The sequence below is a fragment of the Castor canadensis genome, chromosome 12 (genome assembly GCF_047511655.1).
Source record: "Castor canadensis chromosome 12, mCasCan1.hap1v2, whole genome shotgun sequence".
Taxonomy (NCBI): Eukaryota; Metazoa; Chordata; class Mammalia; order Rodentia; family Castoridae; genus Castor; species Castor canadensis.
The window spans coordinates 50,496,145-50,520,077 of NC_133397.1; the positions used below are offsets into that span (position 1 = coordinate 50,496,145).

At 34.7% G+C, this 23,933-nt stretch overlaps 1 protein-coding gene across 3 annotated transcripts in view; it reads right to left on the bottom strand.

Annotated features, from left to right (window-relative positions):
• Positions 1-23,933, bottom strand: part of Fancl (FA complementation group L) — a 75,453-nt gene that overhangs the window by 14,113 nt on the left and 37,407 nt on the right. For all 3 annotated transcript variants that reach the window (XR_012439695.1, XR_012439694.1, XM_020163862.2), the window contains exon 7: positions 20,462-20,530. Coding sequence is in view for 1 of the 3 variants with exons in the window: in XM_020163862.2 (XP_020019451.2) it covers positions 20,462-20,530 (69 nt within the window). In the remaining 2 variants the exon portion in view is untranslated. The remainder of the gene's footprint in view (positions 1-20,461; positions 20,531-23,933) is intronic.

Genomic DNA, 23,933 nt, shown 5'->3' on the forward strand with positions numbered 1-23,933 from the left:
CGTGGTGAATAATCTTTTTGATGTGTTGTTGAATTCAGTTTGCCATTATTTTGTTGAGGATTTTTGCATCAATGTTCATTAAGGAGATTGGCCTATAGTTCTCCTTTTTGGAGGTGTCTTTGCCTGGTTTTGGGATAAGTGTAATACTGGATTCATAAAATGTGTTTGGCAGTTTTCCTTCCCTTTCTATTTCATGGAACAGTTGAAGGAGGGTTGGTATCAGTCCTTCTTTAAAGGTCTGATAGAATTCAGCAGAGAATCCATCAGGTCCTGGACTTTTCTTTTTGGGGAGACTCTTGATTGCTGCTTCAATTTCATTTTGTGTTATAGATCTATTCAGGTGATTAATTTCCTCTTGGTTCGGTTTTGGATGGTCATATGTATCTAGAAATCTGTCCATTTCTTTAAGATTTGCAAATTTATTTGAATATAGGTTCTCAAAGTAGTCTCTGATGATTTCCTGGACTTCCATGGTGTTTGTTGTTATCTCCCCTTTTGCATTCCTGATTCTACTAATTTGGGTTTTTTCTCTTCTCATTTTAGTCAGGTTTGCCAGGGGTCTATCGATCTTCTTTATTTTTCAAAGAACCAACTTTTTGTTTCATTAATTCTTTGTATGGTTTTTTCGGTTTCTATTTCGTTGATTTCAGCTCTTATTTTTATTATTTCTCTCCTTCTACTTGTTTTGGGATTTGCTTGTTCTTGTTTTTCTAGGAGTTTGAGATGTATCATTAGGTCATTGATTTGGGATCTTTCAGTCTTTTTAATATATGCACTCATGGCTATAAACTCTCCTCTCAGGACTGCCTTAACTGTGTCCCATAGGTTCCGGTAGATTGTGTTTTCATTTTCATTGACTTCCAGGAACTTTTTAATTTCCTCTTTTATTTCATCGATGGTCCATTCTTAAGTAATGAGTTAGTTTCCAGCTGTGTGCATATTTTTTGTCTTTTGTTGTTGAGTTCTACTTTTACTGCATTGTGATCAGATAGTATGCACGGTATAATTTCTGTTTTCTTATGTTTGCTGAGACTTCCTTTGTGCCCTAGGATATGATCTATTTTGGAGAAGGTTCCATGGGCTGCTGAAAAGAATGTATATTGTGTAGAAGTTGGATGAAATGTTCTGTAGACATCAACTAGGTCCATTTGATCAATAGATCATATTTATTTTAGATCTTGGATTTCTTTATTGATTTTTTGTTTGGATGACCTATCTATTGATGATAATGGGGTGTTAAAGTCTCCCACGACCACTGTGTTGGTGTTTATATATGCTTTTAGGTCTTTCAGGGTATGTTTGATGAAATTGGGTGCGTTGACATTGGGTGCATACATGTTGATAATTATTATTTCCTTTTGGTCTTTTCCCCTTTTATTAGTATGGAATGTCCTTCTTTATCTCGTTTGATCAATGTAGGTGTGAAGTCTACTTTGTCAGAGATAAGTATTGCTACTCCTTCCTGTTTTCGGGGGCCATTGGCTTGGTAAACCTTCTTCCAGCCTTTCATCTTTAGCCTATGCTTATCTGTCGGTGAGATGGGTCTCCTGTAAGCAACAAATTGTGGGATCTTCCTTTTTAATCCATTTCATCAAGCGGTGCCTTTTGATGGGTGAATTAAGTCCGTTAACATTAAGTGTTCATACTGATAGGTATGTGGTGATTCCTGTCTATTAGTTGTCTTAGTTGTTTGAAGGTTTGATTGTGTGTACCTAAGTTGAGGTTACTCTCTACTGTCTTGCTTTTTCTTTTCCTGTGGATTGGTGCTGCCTGTCTTTTCATGGTTAAGTTGGGTTTCACTTTCTGTGTGCAGAATCCCTTGAAGAATCCTTTGTAGTGGTGGCTTTGTGGTCACATATTGTTTTAGTTTCTGCTTATCATGGAAGACTTTTATTGCTCCATCTATTTTGAATGATAGTTTTGCTGGGTAGAGTATCCCGGGGTTGAAGTTATTTTCATTCAGTGCCCAGAAGATCTCACCCCATGCTCTTCTTGCTTTTAATATTTCTGTTCAGAAGTCCGCTGAGATTTTTATACGTTTTCCTTTGTATGTTATTTGTTTTTTCTCTCTTACAGCCTTCAACATTCTTTCCTTAGTTTCTGAACTTGTTGTTTTAATGATGACATGTCGTGGGGTAGTTCTATTTTGGTCTGGTCTTTTTGGTGTCCTGGAGGCCTCTTGCATCTGTATGGGTATATCTTTCTCTAGATTTGGGAAATTTTCCATTATTATTTTGTTAAATATATTACGCATTCCCTTCGCTTGCACCTCTTCTCCTTCTTCGATGCCCATGATTCTCAAGTTTGGTCTTTTGATGGAGTCAGTGAGTTCTTGCATTTTCTTTTCACAGGTCTTGAGTCGCTTAATTAATAGTTCTTCGGTTTTTCCTTTAATTACCATTTTATCTTCAAGTTCCGAGATTCTGTCTTCTGTTTGTTCTATTCTGCTGTATTGGCCTTCCATTTTGTTTTGCAGTTCTGTTTCGTTCTTTTTTCTGAGGTTTTCCATATCCTGGCTATTTTCCTCTTTAATGTTGTCTATTTTTGTCCTGAGTTCATTTATCTGTTTATTTATCGTGCTCTCTCTTTCACTTTGGTGTTTATACAGTGCTTCTATGGTTTCCTTTATTTCTTCTTTTGTTTTTTCAAATTCTCTATTTTTGTTGTCTTGGAATTTCTTGAGTGTCTCCTGTACATTTTGGTTGACCCTATCCAGTATCATCTCTATAAAATTCTCATTGAATACCTGTAGTATGTCTTCTTTTAAATTATTCTTGTGGGCTTCATTGGGTCCTTTGGCATAGTTTATCTTCATTTTGTTGGAGTCTGGATCTGAGTACCTGTGTTCTTCATTCCCCTCTGGAATTTTTTGCTGTGGGGAAACTGGTTTCCCTGTTTTTCCTGTCTTCCCGTCATTGTCTTTGGTGTTGTTACTGTCCCTGTACTGTGTGCCATTAAGTATTTTCTAGCTTGTATTAATAACAATGGTAATATTTAGAATGGAAGGGTCAGCTGAGATGGAAAGCAAGAAGTTAAAGAAATGGGAAAAACAAATACACAGAATGGAAATTTTCAGACAAGAAAGTTTCAAAGGTATAAACAGGGAGCTTTAGTGTACTAATCGACAGTAAGCTGAACAGACATTAGAGACAGAGAGAGGATTGAAAATCAAAAATAAAAAAATAAAGGTAAGAATAAAAATAAAAAAGTAAATGAAAGAAAAATCTATTTGTAAAAATGTATTAAAATAAAATGAAAAAATAGAAAATTTTTAAAAACCTCTAAGTTCAAATGCAGTGAAGTCTCAGTCTCCAATCCTTGAAATGGTGCCTCAGATGTTGTTCTGTAGTTATCTCATCAAAGGTGATGCATAAAGAACAACAAAACTACATACACACACACACACAAAAACCCACCAAGTGTCCCAAGTTCAAATGCAATACAGTTTCAGTAACTTTTTCAGCTTGTAGGTGTAATTCAGTTGTTCTCTCATCAAACGTAGGGAGACATAGAAAAAAAATAAAGAGTCTGGAGACAGTTCTGAGAATGATATCTGCAACTGTGGCTGCTGCTGTCAGCCTGCTTGTTGCTGGAGGCATTATTTATGCAGATCTCTGGGGTAAGCTTAGCACTCATCTGGCCCTGCAGGCTTTGTTTGCTCAGATTTCTCCAGTGCGTGAGCCTCTGCTACAAGCTTTCCCCTTTCCAAGCACTGGGAAAGGTGACACTGCACCCGCATTCTCAGGCCCGTGTTTATTTACAGTTCATGTGGGTGGTGGGTCTTCCCCCCTCTCCTGTGCAGTTCTCCTCCCACCTCCACTTTCACAAGCTTTCCGGCTCCTGATTACTGGGTGGTGCTGCTGCTCCTGCCAGCCGCCATGTTTGTTTACAGCTCACATCAGAAGTGGGTCTTCCCTCCTGTCTTGTGGAGTTTTCCTCCCTCCGCCACTCTCACAAGCTTTCCCACTCCTGGTTGCTGGGCACGCACCCCCTCTCTTGCCAGAGGCTCTCCGGCCCACCCAGCTTGTTTATTTACAGTCCCGGGAAGGATTCCCTTTCCCCAATCTTTGCCGCTCAGTGCGCCCCAACCTCTTTCCTGCGTGTCTTATTTGTTCTTATTGCTTATTACTCAGTTTCTCTTTTTTTTCCCCGGGTGGAGGTCAGTCTGTCCAGGGGGCTATGCTGCTCTGGCCCAGGCTTGTCTGTGGGAGTACCACGGTACTGCGAAGCTCACCTGGTCCGCGTCTTCCCAAGCCGTCTGGGTGCCAGCGAATGGCGGCCCAGGGGCCCTCCTTGTTTCTCCCTTTAACGTGAAGTGGAGATTCTCTGCGCCGGCTGGAGGTGTGGAGGGGTCAAAGTTATGCCTTTTCTCAATGACTATGCCTGCAAAGTGAGTCTCCAGCGTCTCTCCAAGATTTCACTATAGGAGGCTCGCTTTCTGCTTCCTCCCTCTAGCAGCCATCTTGGAATCCCACTGGAGAATTCTTAAGGAGATTTTTTTTTTAATCTTATATTCTTTGTTCTAAGTAAAATTCAGTCTTTCCTTCAACTACGAATATAGATTGTTTTTAATTCACAGAAATATTATCAGTACCCATAACTTTCTCTGTAATAAAAATGATACTAGAATCTCCTCAGGAACTTAGAACACTAATGCATATTCTACTGAGCCATTCCTTTTCAAATGATCTTGGTTCAATGCAGCCTTTGGCAGTGCCACTTTTAAACATTACCCAGTGATTCCAACATGCAGCAAGGTTGAGGAACACTGATGTGACAATGAAGAACAACCATGCTTCTTACAGTTTAAATGTGACCACAGTCACACTTTGTCAAAATTTAGGCAACCCAGGTGGAAGAAAAATAAAGGCATCCATAAGAACATTTTAATCACAATTTCAATAAATAATATTGAATTTTGTATTAATTTTGGGGTGGATGTATGTAATGAGTTTGTAAAACTGAAACCCATTCCATAAAAAACAGACTATGGAAGAAAAAAATCTTATCTTCAACTTAAAATAGCTAATTTGAAACCATATTCAGCAAACTATCTTAGTCAAGCAATGACTAAAATAATTTATAATATACCAAGTTAATACAAAATTAAATAAGCAAATGCATATATGAATTATATCCTAATACATCTCAATACAGCAAGTACAAATAACGTGTCTACTAAGCAGTATGCTGTATACTAGATGTTGGTGATGTTAAGAAAATATAAGATGCAATAAAGTACAGTGGTTAAGAACACAGACTGCATCATATTTGAAGTTCCATGGGCAGCCCATCACTTGAAGTTAGCTGCATCTTCTCAGTAAGTTGTTTAATCTCAGTCATGATTCATGTGTTATCTTTCCTTCACTATAGCAAAGTACCTGAGATAATTAACTTACAAGGAACAAAAGGTTTATTTTGACTCACCACTTTGGAATTTTCAGTCCAAAATGAGGCAGATCCATTGCTTTGTTGTACCAGATAGCAGTGGCAGGGAGCATGTGGTAGAGCAAATTGCTCACTTCACAGCCAGGAAGTAAAAGAGGCAGAGGAAGAGACCAGAGTCCCACAATTCCCTTCAAGGACATCAATGACCTAAGGACCTCCCACTAGACTCTACCTCCTAAAAGTTCCACAGTCTGCCCACATGCCACCCTGGGGACTAATCCTCTAACACAGGGACTACCGGGGATACTTATCTACACCACAGAACTTCTACCACAAAGAAATACTATCAATACTCACAAGATTGGAGTGAGATGATGTGTATTAAATATCAACTGTTCAACTACAGTGTTTAAAAGTTTGTAACTATTACTATAAAACTATAGCCCTTGACCTAAAGGAAATACCAAATAGGAAAATACTTGTACCATATTAGACAATGAAGTGACATCCTTAACATAAAAACAATTATTGAAAACATAAAAAATAGAAACAGATATGACAGAAAAACAGGGGATAAAGAAATCATTCCCTAAATATAGCATACAGGTGATCTAATAAAAATGTTCAACCTCGTAAGATTAGACATTATTTTTCTAATTGCAGACCTTCAGAGTAACAAAAGAAATCAGAGAAGTCTCAGAGTTGAGGATAGTTAAAAAATGAAGTACACCAGGTGAGGAATCTACAAATCTCCAAAGTAACTTTTCCTTCAATAGCTCAATTCCATGGCTTGGCTGCTCTCTTACAGCTCCTATTACCGGTTACTGCTTTATTACAGAATCTCAGCAAAGAGGTGAGCATTTTTTAGGTCATCTGGGACTTGATTCATGCCCTTAATCCAATCCAGAATAATCAATAATTTCATTCTGAATCTGCTCTAATGACCTTATTCCATCTCTTCACTGATCTCTAGTTAATGTGGGTTATAAGGAGAGGGTGTAGGAGGATAAATGTGATAGAAATATTATGTACTCATGTATGAAAATGTAAAAATGAGACCTGTTGAAACTACTCTAAGAATGGAGGGAGGGGGTTTAAAGGAGAATAATGGAAGGGGTGAATTCAGCTATGATATATTGTAATAACTTTCATAAGTGTCACAATGTACTCCCAATACAACATTAACATAGTAAAAAGTTCATTTCTTACACAGTGAGCAGGAAATGTTTTTACCTATTTCCCCATTTGTCCCTACTTTTATCCTGTTATACTAAATTTCATTCCTAATAAACTTGGCTATCATTTTCACTACAAAAAAAATAAGACTTTATGACAATTTTTATTCTTTGTACTTGTTATCTTCTACAATAACATACTTTTTATAATAAAAAGTCTATGTAAAAATAGAAATAAATGATACACTAGCCATCCCCCCACTTCCTGATATACATAACATATTGAAAATATATTAAAGTTAATTCAATAAAACTAATATTTCATAAGCCAGGACTATGATGAGTTCTCTGATATAAAGATAAAAAGCACTTCATTTATGAGAACAGTTCACAGCTCTAATCTTAAGGATAATGAGGTATTTGATCTTAACCAAGACATACTTAACCTCTGTAAGCTTCAATACTTCACATATAAATACAGGTGTGTGCAGTAGATAACTTCCAGCTCTAAAACTAGAGAATTCTAAATATAACTGCTTAAAAATCCATAAAGGAGGTAATGCTTCCAACTGAAAGTATTCCTTTTTAAGATACCAATTATTATAATGTATTCCCACTTATTTCCAATCCTCTATTTTATAAACAGAACTTATCAAGTTATAAATATATGTCCATTAAATAAATCCATAAATGTTTATTTATGATTTATTGTACAATAACCATTTCTGCTTTGCTCAAAAGAACTTTCATATCTGAATCAAAGAACTTTTACATAACAATCAAAGTATTTAGATCACAATATATTTTACAACCCCATGTATTTAAGGGAAGTCAAACCAGCATTTTATGACTAACATTCTTTTCTAAAACATAGCATGAAAACTGCAATCTCCCCCAAATACTGAATTTTCAAATAGGTTTAGAATCACAAATTCCTAGCAGAAACAGGAAAGCAATTACAAGGTGTAAATATAATGAAGACTCAAAAATCATACCCAGAACACTGCCAACTGGTAAATTCACTAGTCAAAAGAAAATGCCATTACATACAGCAATGTGATTACAGGAAATGAAATAGAAAAATAAAGATACAAAATAGAAATTAGTAGGAGAAAATGCAAACTCACATAAACATACCCACATTAGGCTGAGTGCCCCCAAAACAGGAACTCTCATAGAAATGAAAAGTATCTCTGAAACCAAGATAACAATACAAAAACCTCTGAGGTAAGCCGTGTGATGGTGGGAGAGAAATGCTAAACATTTTGCCTTCAAGATACCACCACCACCACAAAAAAGGGAAATACCGTGAGAAAGATGGATAACAAGACACCAACCCCAACAGAGTTTTTAGAAATCTGTTTTAATCTCGAGTAGGGCTATAGTAGAAAAAAAGAGGTAGAGACTAACAGAAGAAATCAGAAAGGTACAATACAAGTAGAGGGAGCACAACGGCTTAGTTTAAAAGTGAGATATTCCCTGATAGAGAGCAACTTCCTAAAATGAAAAGCAAAGCAAAGGTCAGAAAACTTTTTTTTGCAATTCAAACCCCTGAGGGTTTGAACACAGGGCCTTGTGCTTGCCAGGCAGGTGCTCTTAACACTTGAGTTATGCGGCCAAGCCCTTTTTGCCTTACATTTTATGAATAGGGTCTTACATTTATGCCAGGGCCATCCTGGACCTCAATCCTCCTATTTTATGCTTCTTCCCACCTTGCTGGGTAACAAGTGTGTGTCATGACTCTTGGCTTTTGGATGGGGTGGGGTTTCCTGAATCTTTTGACAGGGTTGACTTTAAACTGAGATTCTCCTGCTCTCCTCCTCCTAAGAAGCTAGGATTACAAAGGTGAGCCACTATGCCTGGTCAGAAGAATGTTTTTAATGTACTAATCTTTAAAAAAAAATGGACATCTACAAATGATTTGAAAAGAGCAGGCATAAAGATCTTAAGCAATCAATCCACTGTCAGGTTCTCTACATCTTGATATACTATCTGTACTGCTCTGTACATGGACTTCTCGGATCTTTATGTGGGGTTGCTGTGTTGATTCATGGTATTTTTCTGAATACACAAAATCAGACAGATTTTTCAGCTCATAAAGGTATCTTTCACACTTAATCCCAGAGATCATGAACCAACAGGAAGTTATCTGCCCAAAGGTCACCAAATCATGAACTTACAATAAACTAAAAGGCTTATTCTATTACCTGAAATAGTTTTACACTGCTGGCATACAAATTGGTATCTTGGGTATCTTGCCAGTTTTTATGCTGGAAGGTGTGCATGAATCAAGTACTCCACTATTTGAGCAGGACTAGAACAAGTTGGCTATTTTGTTCATGTTTAATAAGTAAATCATCAGAAAACTAGGTATAATTCTAAAACTTTAAAATTTGTTACCTTTTCTAATAATTGCTTATGAAGCATAAGTCAGTGAATGGGGACGTAAGAAAGATTTTCTTACTAGGTCCATGACTAGATGATGTAACTTTATTGAAAAACAGTTTGTGATCTAGTCTCTACAGTGTCATTATTCACTGATAAGTTATCTGCATACTTAAGTCAAACTCTTCAAAACGCATTAGCACCTACTTCTAAAATGTTGAAACACCTTTCTTTCTACAAACAAATGAAGTATAAGTACAGCTAAGTACTTAGTGGCTATATCCCACTGTCAGTTACACAGAAGTCACAGAAAAATTTTCAAATAGTAGTGACAAGTCAAAAGAAGCAGATAGCAGCTGTGAAGACTACAATTTTCTAGGGTCAAGCAAATTATATGAAAGAAACCCGGTGCAGCCTTTGATTTATAAATTGATTTTTAAAGAAAGCTGCCAAGTTAAATGGCTTAGAAGGTCAGATACAGTTATGTAAGTTTTGTTCAATCTTGAAAAACAAGGCAAACAAAGAGCAAACATCAGGATTTTTCTTTAAGAAGGTAAATTTCTGGACCATAAGAATGACTGCTATATTTTGACCCTTGTCCTATACCATTTTTATTTGTAGCATATGATAATGTCGATTTGATCTCAAGATCCCCTCAGAAAATAAGCCTGAGACAAGGTCATGTGTGGAGCAGTTCACTGGAATGAATCTAAGGGATGGGACTAGGGAACAGGAAACAGTGGAATACAGGAGGGAAAGCCAAGGGTGTGCTTTCACCCAGTCATTGTGGTTAATGTTACTTTTGTAAGAAGCTGTAGACAAAGTTTCCCAGAATTCCCATCCAAGAAATGGAATCAAGGAGCATTTATTTGCTAGTTTCCAATCCCCACTGGTTGAATTGCTTGAGGGGGACTAAATCTGCCATTTCCAGGTCTGCACATATACAACAGATCTGTGGTGTCCACAGGTAGATAATGTCAAGTAGACCACATCTAAGTGAAAACTGTGAATGCTCTGGACGCACAGAGTTCAGAAATGCACTGCAGATGCTTGATTCACTTTTCCCATAATGCCACACGACTTCCACTAAAGATGTGCCGCCTTTCACCAAATCGCAAATTGTCACTTTATCACTTAAGCACATTCATCTTTACCTCACTTTGGGGGCATCATTTGCCTTTTGGGAGGCATGTTTTCGCAAAATTAAGGGCATTCAGAAGATCACACAATGATTTAAACACAAGGCAGAACTAAATCAGAGCTTTTCAACAACTGAGCTGTGCAATGTATGTTCAGAAATTTTCAGTTTTGAGATTTCTTTTGATTTTTTTTAGACCACACTTGGTCAAAACTGTGTATATATAATATGCAAATAAGGTGGGCTTACTGTATATATACCTAATTGCTCCCACACTATTCTTTAAGTTTATCATTAGGAAAACCTTGGAAGGAAGGCAAAGAGAGGGGTGTTTTGTCAAGATACAACACTATAAAGCTGACTGAAGTAATATGACTTAGAAGAGTATTAGAAAGGAAGAGAAGGAGAGAATAGTTATCAGATCATAGCCAAAAGGAATCAATCAGGCAGGGAACATCAGTACAATTCTCTAAGAGGTATATTTTGAAAACATTTTTCATAACTAATTATATACAACTTTAATGGTAGTAAAAGGGTTATCCTTTAAGTAACTAGCAGGTATGTCTCTATAAAATACTGCCTATTTTGGGTTTTCTAATTATTGAGTTTTGAGAATTCTTTATATATTCTGAATGTAAGTATATTATCATGTATGTGATTTGTGAATATTTTCTCCTGTTTAGCTTGCCTTTTCATTCTCTTAATATTATCTTTCAAGAACAAAAATGTTTCATTTTGACAAAGTTCAATTACCCATTCATTCTTTTATGGATCTTGTGTTTGGTGTTGTCTGCCTGGGCTAGACAGACATAGCTCAGTGGTACAGTGTTTGCATATGATCTCTAGCACTACCAAAAAGAAAACAAAAATGAAAACACCTAAAAACAAAAAGAAGCCTGTCTAACATAAAGTTTCAAACACTATCTCATATATTTCTTCCACAAGTTTTGTAGTTTTAGGTTTTACATTCAATTTCTGACCATTATGACATAACTCATCTTTTGGCATATAGACATCCAATCATTTTCGCATCATTTGTTAAAAAAAAAAAAAAAGACTGTTCTCCTATATGGAACTATCTTTGACCCTTTGCTGTAAACAGCTGTCTGTATATGTATGGGTCTATTTCTAAATTCTGCATTCCAGTGATCTACCTGTCTTCCTTTATGTTGACACATTATCTTGATAAAAGCAGATTTATAATTCTTTAGATAAGGTGAAGTCAGTCTTCCACCTTTGTTGTTCTTAAGAGTTATTTTGACTAGTCTAAGTCCTTTGCATTTTCTTATGAATTTTAAAATGATTTTATCCGTGCCTTAAAAGGCTTGTGGGAATTTTGATTGGGATTTTATTGAATATATAGATAAATTTGAAGACAACTGACATTTTAACAGTATTGAATCCTCCAATCCATAAATATGGAATCTCTCTGTCCACTAACTTAGGCATTCAGGCAAAATATGTACAGATAATTCAAAAAGAAGAAACATTGATGATAGGCACATGAAAAGTTGTTCAATATCACAGGTCATTAAGTAAGTGCAAATTAAACATTTGAGATACTATTAAATATCTACTTAGTGACTAAAATGAAAGAGACTGAAAATACCAAATGTCAGCAAGGAGGCAGCTGAACACAAAGTCTCAAATATATATTAAGAACTCAAATAGCACAACCACATTGAAAAAAGTAAGTAAGTATGTAAGTTTCTTTACTAGTTAAAGATACACTTCCTATACAACCCAGTCAGTCCTCTCTCAAGTATATGCCCAAGAGAAATGAAAACATGTTTATATAATGACATCTACATAATGTTTATAATACTTTATTTATAATAGACAAATCCTGAAAATGATACATATGCCCATCAAAGGTAAATGGACAATCTGTAGTACATACGTTAATACTTGGCAATAAAAAAGCATGAACTCTACAACCTGCTGCAACATGGATAAGTCTCCAAAGAATTATACTGAGGAAAGAGGCCTGTTGCAGAAAAGTACATAGAACTATTTAAGAGTCTACAAAATATAAACAAACCTACAGAGTCAGAAAGCATATTGGCAGTTGCCAGAGAACTGGGTGAAGGTGGTAGGAATAGAAAGGGCAGGAAGGAGGGACAACAAAGGAAAGGAGATGATGTGGATGTTATAGCAATGTTTTTTATCTTGAATGTGGAGAAGATTTCACAGGTAAAAGTGAAATCAAAACTCACCAAATTGTACACTTTAAATATGTTCAGTTTATTACATATCAAGTATACCTTAATAAAGATGTTTTTAAAAATACTCATTTTGATTTCTAGACAGCAAAGGATCTATATAGCAGTAGCTTTTTTACAAAAGTTTTCTCAACAATTAGGAACTTAAAAACAAACACAAGTTGAAGGTGTTACTCAAGTGGCAGAATGCTTTCCTAGCAAGTGCAAGGTCCTGAGTTCAAACCCTAGTACTGCCAAAAAAAAACACAAAATAGCCACAGTTCTTACAGCAATGGCAAATAAGGCAGTAGAGTAAAAAATTCATACACCAACCACTTGTAGAGAGTAAAATTTTTATCAATTTTATATAAATATATAGATTTATATTGGAGGTGGGAAGAAAGATCTATATGAGAACTAAGATGTTAGCTATTCCCCCATAACTGTTATTAAATTATGTTAAACTAGGAAAGCACTTAAGCAGAAAAGTGTGAACACTGCCAATCTCAAAATGTAACGCTTATTATCTTTAAAAGCATTTTGTTACTTTTATAATACCTGAAGTGAAGTAATAATGTCAGTCACTTAACCAGATCTTAGAGTTTAATATCTTCATCTTAAGTACTATTATTTCCAGTATTTTAATAATGCTTACATAGTCCCAGAATGTGATCTTTTGTGCTCTGATGACACTTAAATTAATAGCATAATTTTCTGGTACTTGCAACAGTTGCTTCCCATTCTGATTTTTTATACTTCCCTATAATACTTGCAGATAAATCCTCTAATAACCATTTTTATCTTTATCTTTGGGGGATTCAAAGGACTCCAACAGAGCAAGAAAATATTAAGAGATTAAACTTTAAGAAATTTAATTTTATTATTAATTGCAATATTTCCAACCAGGTATCTCTAAAGAGGTGATAAAGCTTCTAAATATTCAAATCATTTGATCATACTTACATGCTTCATTGATGTTCTCAATTCTTTCTATAGTTGTATCTATTACTAAAACTATTTAATCAAATGCTATTTTTCTGTCAAGCAATCCATAAAGAACTTATCATCTTTCCTACACCTAAGTTGTTTTAGCTATTACTGACCAATGATCATTTCAAATATTTGGTACTATTTTTATTTCATCCTAAGAGGGTATCTGCCCACAGGGCTAAATGAAGCATGTAACAATCACAGAATGACAGTAGCAATTCTATTAAGAAAAAGAAAAGTCTGTCAAGTGCACAATGAAAATAAGTAGACACTTTCAATCTTGTCAACATTGTACATAATTTTAAAAAATCAAGACCAATTAGTAAATCAGGCTAGCTTTATGTTGTAGTTAGGTTACATGGAAAAAAAGGATCCCGCCTACCTACACACACACACACACACACACACACATGCACACACGCACGCACACACACATGCACGAAAAAATATTAGCTATATCTAACTTTATCACTCATACTAAAAACAAAACGGAAATAAATGGTCACAAAAACCTTTACTTTAGATAAAGTAAGGGGTAACAAAAATAACAGCCAGCAGTGTGCTGCTGACTGCCAATTTACTCTCATAGCCAGAGCCAAGAACTAACTGCAAAGTTACTTATTTAGGAAGTAAATAAATACCATCCCACTGCCCTCTACTATACTATCTACCAACTTACATCGTCTACTTTGCTTTTCTACTTCTATATACTAAACTGGTTTGGCTTTTAATATTTAACTTCTATTTTACTGCAAAAACATGAGTGGTGGTATTTCATATATAAAACTACTAATATCTCCTAGTGATTCTACGGGATATTTGAACTAACACTTTTCAAAACTGAATTACCACTTTTGTCTCTAACCTATTGGATCTTTAGTCTCATAATGAGCATCTTTTTATTTCTAAGTGGATGTTTTAAAACATACAAATATTCCCATTAACAAGAACACCAATACCGACAAATTCCAAATTAGCCCTTGAATAAAAGCTTTTCAAAAGTAAAATAAATATAATTTATCAATTTATCAGACAGAGTCCCTGGGAGAAGCAAAACATGAGGTAGAGATGTTAATAAATTATACACTGCTTCACTGATAATAGCTAAGATAATCTTTTCTATCCAAAAGTATTTAAACTTAAAATAAAATCACAACATTAAGAAGCCATGTGGAAACTGATATACTTCTTCCTTTACTTGAAGCACCTGCTATTTAAAAATATTTTACTGATTTACTCTAAATCTTAAGTTTTAGTCTAAGTATTGACAACATGCTAGCCAATAAAAAGACAGACAATATTTCTCTTACCTTTATCTAAGCTACTTGTTGTACAATGCATATTAGTCATCTCAACATCCACATTACCTTGTGATATTGACAGTCATTTTTCATTAGTAATCCTATTTCATTTTTAAACATCAGAATATGCCTAGTTGCTGCACATAGAGATACTGTCTTAAAAGTCTTTAAGGTATATGCAGTTCAATAGATATGACACTGCATATCTATTGCTATATGCAATTGATACTATTTGCTATTGTATAGATGTATGCATATACATACATAAACAAACACATAATGTACATGCATATGGACAGATATTATTTCTGTCCATATTAGCTCTCACTATTTTAAGAACTTACCAATGTACAAAATGCACTAACTCCCTACAGTTCACTTTTTATATTTGCACAACACTTTACAATTCAAAGGACTTTCATTCATAATATCTCAATTGACTCGTGCAATCTGTGACATAAATATCATTTGCCTCTTTTTATAAAATTAAATGATTTATATAAGGTCATGAGTTGGAAGGACAGAGACAGGATTTCATCCAGACTTTTAGACCCTGTGTTTTCTTTTTACTATTATTCAGTAGTCCACCAGAATAAACGATGACACCTATCATGAAGGTTCATCATTACGTCTGACTTATTAACATTAGTAGGTAAATCATTTAAAATATTCCTTAAGGTGCAATGAAGACATCTGATAAACAGCCTGTTCCAAAAAACTATTCTCTATGGGTCTTTAAATTCACAGAAGAGTTTCATTATTCCACAGAAGTATCTCATGTGTTCACAATCCACAGATCTCAAATATTCTACAACATTCAGACCACTTGAAAATTAAAGTAATGTAATATCTTCACTAATCTAGCAAGTAACTGAGTATTTGAGATTAAAGTCATCCATCCATCTGCCCACTAAAGAAATTTATTCAGATATATCTCAGGTATATGGAGATTGAGTAAGGTCATATAACTTAGAAAACAAAGAAACTGAGAAAGTAAGATAAATATTAATTCTAGGAATAACAAAACCCAGGATGACAGAGGCTAAATAGTTAGACCTAACTACACATTGCTTATCTCTACAAAGTATACATATTCATAATAATATGAATATTTACATCAAGATTATAATTATTGTAGAGAACAAGAAGTTAGGATATATGCAAGTGGAATGAAGACAAGTAGAAAAAACAGAAAATTGTTATTCACAGTAGAAAATTATGGATAATGCCTAAAACAAACAAAATGCAGTATAAATACAAGAACAATAACATAAATTATAATACTGCTACAGGTTGAATTTCAAATGTCCTCCAAAGGACCAGGTGTTAAAGACTCTATCTCCATAGTAGTGGTACGGGAGGTAGTGGAAACCCTTAAGAGGTGGGGCCTAATGGGAAGGTCTTAAGTCACTGAGGTGTGCTCCAGCAAAGGGGACAGTGGGACCCAAACCCCTTTCTCTTTCTTACATACAAGTCATGAGGCAAATAATTTTATTAAACCACACATTCCCACCACAATGTGCAACCCTTCACTCCCCAGGGTCCTAAAAGTAATGGGTCCTACTGATCATGACTGATACCTCCCAAACTGCAAGTCAAAATAAACCTTCTCTCTTTATATATGAATTACCTCAGTTATGTGTTATAATGATAGAAAACTGAATAACACAAATACTAAAAGGAATGGAGAACTGTTAAAAGCAGTTACCTTGGAAAAGACAAATAAGTGAGAAAAAGGCTAGAAAATGCCCCCCCAAAACAAGAAAAGAAAGCGGGAGAGGAAAGGAGGGGGAGGAGTGAGGGAAAAGAAATCTTGAAGCCTAACTCTTTTAGATTTGTGTATAACTTCGATAAACGTAAATTTAAGATAATAATAGATTTGCCCATACTGTGATGATAAATTAGAAAACACAAAGAAAAAGACTGCATACAGGCAAATATTAAAATACTTAAAAGAATAAATTCAACAAAATTATGCAACATGTGGGTTAAGAAACCAGCGCTATTACTGAAGGACCTAATTGTTAATGGAGAACAATTTTCTATGTTTAATTTCATGGATAAATGTAAACCCAATTATCACAAAAACCCAAGTGATTCTGAAGATTGTCTCAAATAATAAATGAATAAAGCTATCAATGATGAGGTTTGGGGTTTTTTTCCTCTTGGTACTAGGAATTGAACCCAGGGCTTTGCACATGTGAGACAAGCACTCTCTATCACCTGAACTATACCCCAAGTCCTCTTGCTTTTTTCAGGTTTTCATTTTTGAGACAGGGTTTAATTACCTTGTTGCCCAGGCTGACCTTGAACTCCTAATTGATTTTCCTGCCCCACCTCTGAAGTCGGTGGGATTACAAGGCGCACCACCACTCCTGTAATTTGAAATTAGTATCCACTGAAATTTTAATTCAGATAAAGGCATATTGTATGTTTTCTTAATTTTGTTTGCTTATATTTATCCTCTTTTCTTTTTTAGAATTAATGCAGGGTACTTTAAAAATATATACGTTTTTAAAAATTAGAAAAGGGTCAGGCATGGTGACTCATGCCAGAAATTCCCAACTACTTGGGAGGCAAATCCTGGTTCAAGGTTAGCCTAGGCAAAAAGTTAGCAAGACCCCATCTTGCCTATCAAGCAAGCATGAGGGCCTGAGTTCATATCCCAATATTTGCACCAGAAAAAAAAAGAAATCCAAGGCCTTTAGTAGTCTGGTTCCATGATTTCCTCACTCCTACTTTCACCTTTCATATCACATAGAAACAAGGAATTTTTTTTCTTTGTTTAGATCGTTTTATCCAAACTACTGTGGGTACAATAAGATCAAGAAAGCAAAAGCATATATAATTAAGCAATTTAGGAGCAAACAAAAACCCAGTACTATGAGTTATCTGACACAGCAGAGAGAAATGGGAAAAATGAAAATCTTGGTCAAAAGAACTTACACAGGATGCTTATAATGGATAATTGAGACCTTTTGTCCCTGACATTGTATTTGCTTTAAACTAAACTTATTTTTCTCAACTTATTTGTGAAGAAAAAAATTTCCTATATATATGAACTGAGGCTAAGGCCAGTCATGTGACTTGTTTGAAATTGCACAATTAAGTCAATGGCTGAACTATAAACACAACCTAGATACCGACCGCTAGTCTGCTGCTCTAACTAATGGATCACGCTCCTTGCTATGTAATAGGACTGTTTCCTTTAATTACAAATTCTTCATTCACCACCAGATTATCGATTATCAGCCAGAGGCTTTATCATTAGCTTTGCTCTTCTTCCTTCATGGCATTTTTCCAAGAATATCAGATTTCCATGATTAAAAAAATATAAGATCACTGTTTATTGCATCATATCAAATCCAAATATTTCAAATGCCTGTGGCAAGGATACTTCACCAAATTTGCACTTATGGCACATTTTCAGGTAGAATTGCAGTTGTAACAGCCAGTTTTGCTTAGTCAGTGACCTGGACAAAATGATTTCCACTTTTATATAATCATAATATCAGTGCACTCAAAATGTTACATTAACACACTATACAGCCTCATTAGTCAATAATATTGACATATATGTACAACTCTGAAAGGTAGCAGATAGCTAGAGAAGTATTTTAGATCATATGTGACGTTAGAAAGTAGAATTAAGAAAAAAATCTTGAGATGTTCTTACATTCTATGCTAAAATCTCTAAAAGAGATTTACTGGGTAAACAAAGTGAATATCAAAAAAGAGACATTTAGACCCTTGTCTTTGAAAAGCACTTTGTGTTTCTTTGGCACACGTCATGGAAGCAATAGTAGCAGCAGCCTTGCCCTTGGTGCTGATTTCTTACGACTCTAAATGTCTCCTCTGAGCCAGAATACACTGGCTGTTGCTGATCATGCTGTGAGACACCTGCACTGGCTACTAGGCTTGTCATGACGCACAAAACCCTACCATCTTCAGCTTGACATTGTGCAAGTTATAATTATTCATCCAAATGAATATGTCAGAGCAGCAGCAGCAGACCTCTCATCAGAGCAAAAGAAAAATACATCAAAACATTATCAACTCAGTGGGAAGACAGGGACCATAAGGAAAATTACCCATTTTTAATATGGATGCCACAAAGCCATGTCTATTATATTACAAAAAGAAAGGAAAATAAAGATCTTCCAGGTTTAAAGTCCAAAATCACCATAGAGGAAATGCACAAAAGCAATGATTTTTTAATCAATTATCTGAAACCTATTTGCAGTCTCTTAAATATAACTCAAATAAACTACAACAGTAACATTAATGTTAAGAACCACAACTGTTTAAAAACTGTTAAAACCAAAAATAAACTCCCAAAAGAACTGCCTGTAGTCAGTCAATAAAGTATCACATATACCAAAGTTGTCTGACTGCCTTACTTTCAAAATACAGGCTATTAAGGCCAGCACACAGTCTAGAAGTCTCAAAGAGCTCCTACTTCTGGTACCACCATCAAAATTCTTAAGCTGTATGAATAGACTTTGAAACTTTCCAAGAATATTACCGTTTGAAATCTTAATAGTATGTGTAAAGAAAAACTGGGGAAACTATCCACAGACTCCTACAAATCAAGATATCTCCAAATTATATAAGCATATATAATAATGATAAGAACAAATTTGGATTACCATATCATACTTACATAAATGTGAAAAATTATAACTTATAGAACAAACTACAGGAACATCTTTTCAGAAAAGAATATGGAAGATTTTATTTGAGACATGAAAAGCAAAAACAAGGAAGAAACTGACAAATGCAACCACACTGAAAATTAAACTTCAAAAATATATAATGTGCAAGGTTAAAATATATGCCACAGGAAGAAGATACTTACATCTCATATAGCCAACAAAGAATTAGTGTCCAAAATATATAAGGAATGTTTAGTTAAAAAAAAATTTCAAATAGGCAAAGACTTTGAACACAATCACTATGATCAACTGTTAATAAGAATTAAGGTCAGTCTAAGATCAGAAAAAAACTTACAAGAAATATGGAAATGTAAGCATCACTATTTATTGCTAACTGAGAACATAAACTTATACAACCAATTTGGGAAGTCAATTTGGCAATATTTAGTAATCTCAAAGGGGCACATTCCCTACAATTCAGTATTTTCATATCTAGGAATAATCCATGCTGAAATTCTCAGATATATGTGCCAGGAAACACATACAGATGTTCATTTCAGGCAATTAGTAAAAAATTATGAATACCCTTAACGTAGGGCAATGGATAAACTGCCTGGTCAGTGGACATAATGGAATAAAAGACAGCATTTTAAATAAATGTATTAGATACAGAGATGATCATGGAAAACCACTGAAGTACTATCATGTAACAATCATTGAAATAGCATTGTGCAAAAATAATATTCTGTAAATATAGCATAAAAACATAGCAAAAATATGCATGGAGAACATACATATCAATTTCAGGGAAAGATAACCTTTTTAGAAAGGAAGAGAAACAAGTGACAAAAAGGGAGTGGGTATTGTACTATTCCCAGAACATCTAATTTCTAAAAGAAGACAAAGAGCAAGAGATAGCTGAGGCAAAACATTAACATCCGTCCAATTTGAGTTGTGGATAAAAAGGTCTTAAATTTACTTGTACTTTGCTAAGAATTTCAGTATAATGTACAATTTTAAAAATTAGTATACTCATACTAATTCTATGTTTTCTTGAGGCAAAACAAAAGCGAAACCTCAAATATAAATCCTGAGTTTAGAGTAATACTGTATTTATCCCACACCTATAAGTATAAGGTGCTGAGCTGGTGTTAAGCTGGAAACCAAATATATGTATGCCAAAAAGTATACATTTTTTTAATTACTTAAAATAAATTTAAGCAGTTACCTGTGGTGTCCAGGAAACACAAAATGCAATGGGAAAATCCACAAAACAATCTGGTGATTCTGAAGGGTACTATGAAAAAGCACAGTATCAGGTCATTTTCACTGCTTTGTGACAACTTCACAGGACATCATAAAAACTGGGTAAATTAGGAAAAGCATTATTTTAACTACAAATATATGCAAATTTCTGTTTCTACTATTATAGTGATGTTTGAGAGCTGATTAACAGTCAACCGGTGCTCAAGAGATACAAAGTTTGGTGATTTGAGGCACCAAAGTAATTGTGTTCTGTTCAATGACAAGTGAGGGGTGGACCAAAGTGGATCTCAGTTTATCTTTAAAACAAGAGATCAAACTGGTATTTACTTCCTTCCAGTCTAAGATTTCACCTCAAATGCCTGAGTCAACATTAAAATAGACAGTATCTATTAAAAGAATCAAGAAATGCAACACCAATGATTATATATAACTACCAGTTTAAAAACTGATGTCCTCTATCAAAGCAAATTTTATAAAGAAAATAAAAAAAATGATAACATGTTTTCGGATCAAGGAAAATAAGAATTCTAAGCTAAAAAAAATTAGAAAATTAATACTGAATTAGTTATGTAAAAAATGGTAGTCATGAGAACAAATCAGGTTTCTAAGTTAATGAGAAAAAAGGTAGTTTTTCTTAAAATTAATTTTCTTATTAGCAAATTATTCATTATGATAACACTGAAATTCACTTCTGGAATCTTCAAAATCACACATAATTAAAAATAGTCAATTCCCTCCACTGAAACGCTAAATTTACTTTAAAAATTAGTTTCAGAATAATTTTCATTTGACAAACAATTTAGCTTCAGACTTTTACTTTTTTCAATTTATTGTTTTTCAGACCTCACTGTCTAAGCCAGAGGGACTACAAATCATAACTGCAGGACTGGACAAGGAAGGCCATGCCTAATCCCAGCTATGTGGAGGCAGTAGTAGGGAGATCACTTTCCAAGACTGGCTCCAGACAAAAACAGGAGAGCTTGTCTGAAAAAATAACTAAAGCAAAAGGGGCTGGGGTAAGGCTCAAGTGGAAGAGTGCCAGCCTAGTAAGCTCTAGGTCCTGAGTTCCAACCCTAATAATGCCAAAACAAAAATTTAAAAATCTGCAATATTCAACAAACAACAATCCATTTGAAACAATGCCTCAAAAGAATTAACATTTCGCTATAATGATCATTTGGCTAAAAAGAAATTTAGTATCACTGTATACTGACTCATGCTATCTGGCCATATAAAATTGATAACAAAAGACAAATACATAGAAAAACCACTCCAAAATATTACAATGCTTAAATTCTGAAAAAAGAAAAAGGAAAAATTAAAAATATCAGGTTGAGATGAGGGAACCCATTCAGACAATCCAAAACTACCACAGGATGTTCTTCAGAGTTTAAAAACTGTAATGACTGGGAAAACAATTTGTACACCGTGTTAAAAAGTCATGTCTTTATCTCAAAATAGATAGATACCTCAGCTGTCTGTGGCTCAAGCTTTGTTAATTAAGTAGTGTGACAATGGATGAGTCATTTAATTTCTGTGGTTGTCTTGCATGTTGAAATGACAGAACTCAAGTGAAAGTGTTACAAAACCTTTTCCCTTTAAAATCTCAGAATTCTTTAAAAATAATTATACACAATTGAAACCTCGAGTCAAAACTGTAAATTTAGATTACTTTATGTTGCTGCTATCTATCTCTTAAAGATATAAAAATAAGCACTATCAACTATAACTTAATCAATCTAGATACAGTAAGAAGTTAATGAAATGCTTGCTATATTTGGAGTAGATACACCAAAGTAAAGAATCTGTGGCCTTGGGAGTCAGTAAGTCCTACACTCAAGTAGGACTCAGTATAATAAATAGTATAAACAGATCCACAAATAGTTAAAGAAAAACAAAAAGCAAGGTAAAATACAGTATGATCCCACATACCCAGGCAGGTCCACTGTCAGTGCAAAACAGTGACAGTGCCCAGTCTCTGCTACACGTCTGGGGTTTGTTTTTCAAGTATTCTGCTCTTGGTCAAAGCCGAGGAAGCTCTCAACTACTTCTTTCGTATAGAAAGGAACCTCACTCCTTAATACAGGATACACTGTAAGTGCCACAAATGCTCTGATAAAAACCACTTTTTGCTGTATAATGTTTCTTTTTGATTGACATATTTTTAATAGGGGTTGTCTAATACAAATTGGTATTGTTCTTCTGGTAGGTTTTTAGAAATAGTAAGGAGGAGTAGTGCAATTGGGAGAATGTACACTCAAGAATAAAAGCAGGTCAGCAGGTATCTATAATCCCAGCTACTTGGGAAGCAGAGATCAGGAAGATGGTTTGAGGCCAGTCCAAATTCAAATAATTAAGGACAGCTCATCTTAACCAACAAGTTAGGCATTGTGGGGCATATCTGTAGTCCTAGCTACTGGGAAGCATAGGTGGGAGGATTGTGGTCTGAGGCCAGCCCTGGAAAAAACATGAGATCTATCTGAAAAATAACTAAAAAGGGACTGAGGTGAGCAAGGCTCAAGGGGCAGAGCACCTGCCTAGCAAGCTGGAATCCCAGAGTTCAAACCTTAGTACCACCAAAAATAATAACAAAAATTTTAAAAAACCTATTATTTAATATATACCAAATCAAGAAAACAAAGGTTTACATATTTATAAATATAAGCCTGTTTCCTGCTTTAAGGTTTGTTAAAATTCAGCTTTCTCCCTAAAATTTAATTTGGATTAAGATTCTGTATTATATACTTTTACCAAATAGTTTCAGCTATTCTTGTTTTTTTAACTAACTATCCCAGGCCCATAAATTCCTAAACAAAAACAAAAAACAAACCCAAAACTTACCAAGTGTCAAAGACAACTTTGGCCTCTATAATGCTAAACTAAAAGGACAAATAAAGATTCTAATAAATTATACTAACATAAGATTAAGTTCCATTCTGTTTATTTTTAATAAACATTTTTTCCTAATCCTTTCCCAGCTCAAATAAAGTTTTTTCTTCTGTCTTGGCAAAATGACTGTAACACAGCACTTCATAACTACAGAATAGTTTTTGAGAAATATTAAAAGATCCATCTCATTTACCTTGAAAGGTATAAGAAAATAGCAGGGAGAGTGGACTGTATGGACAGCCACATCCATGTTCTCAAATGTCACCATCTTAGGGTGGCAACAGAATCTTTTATCTCACTGAACCCTACTGATGTGTACAGTTAACACAAGTCAGTAAAAACTAAATTAATAAAATCTTTTAAGTGTAGTGTGGACTTAAAGCATTATCTCCTTGGTAAGTACAGAGCTTATAAAAATGAGGACAGAGTATATTTTAAATCTTTCATTTTGGTCTTTTAGCACTAAAGCAACTTTAATCAATGTACAAAATATAAACAAATAGTGATTTGACGGAAATGACAAAACCCTTGCCGCTGGCAACTTG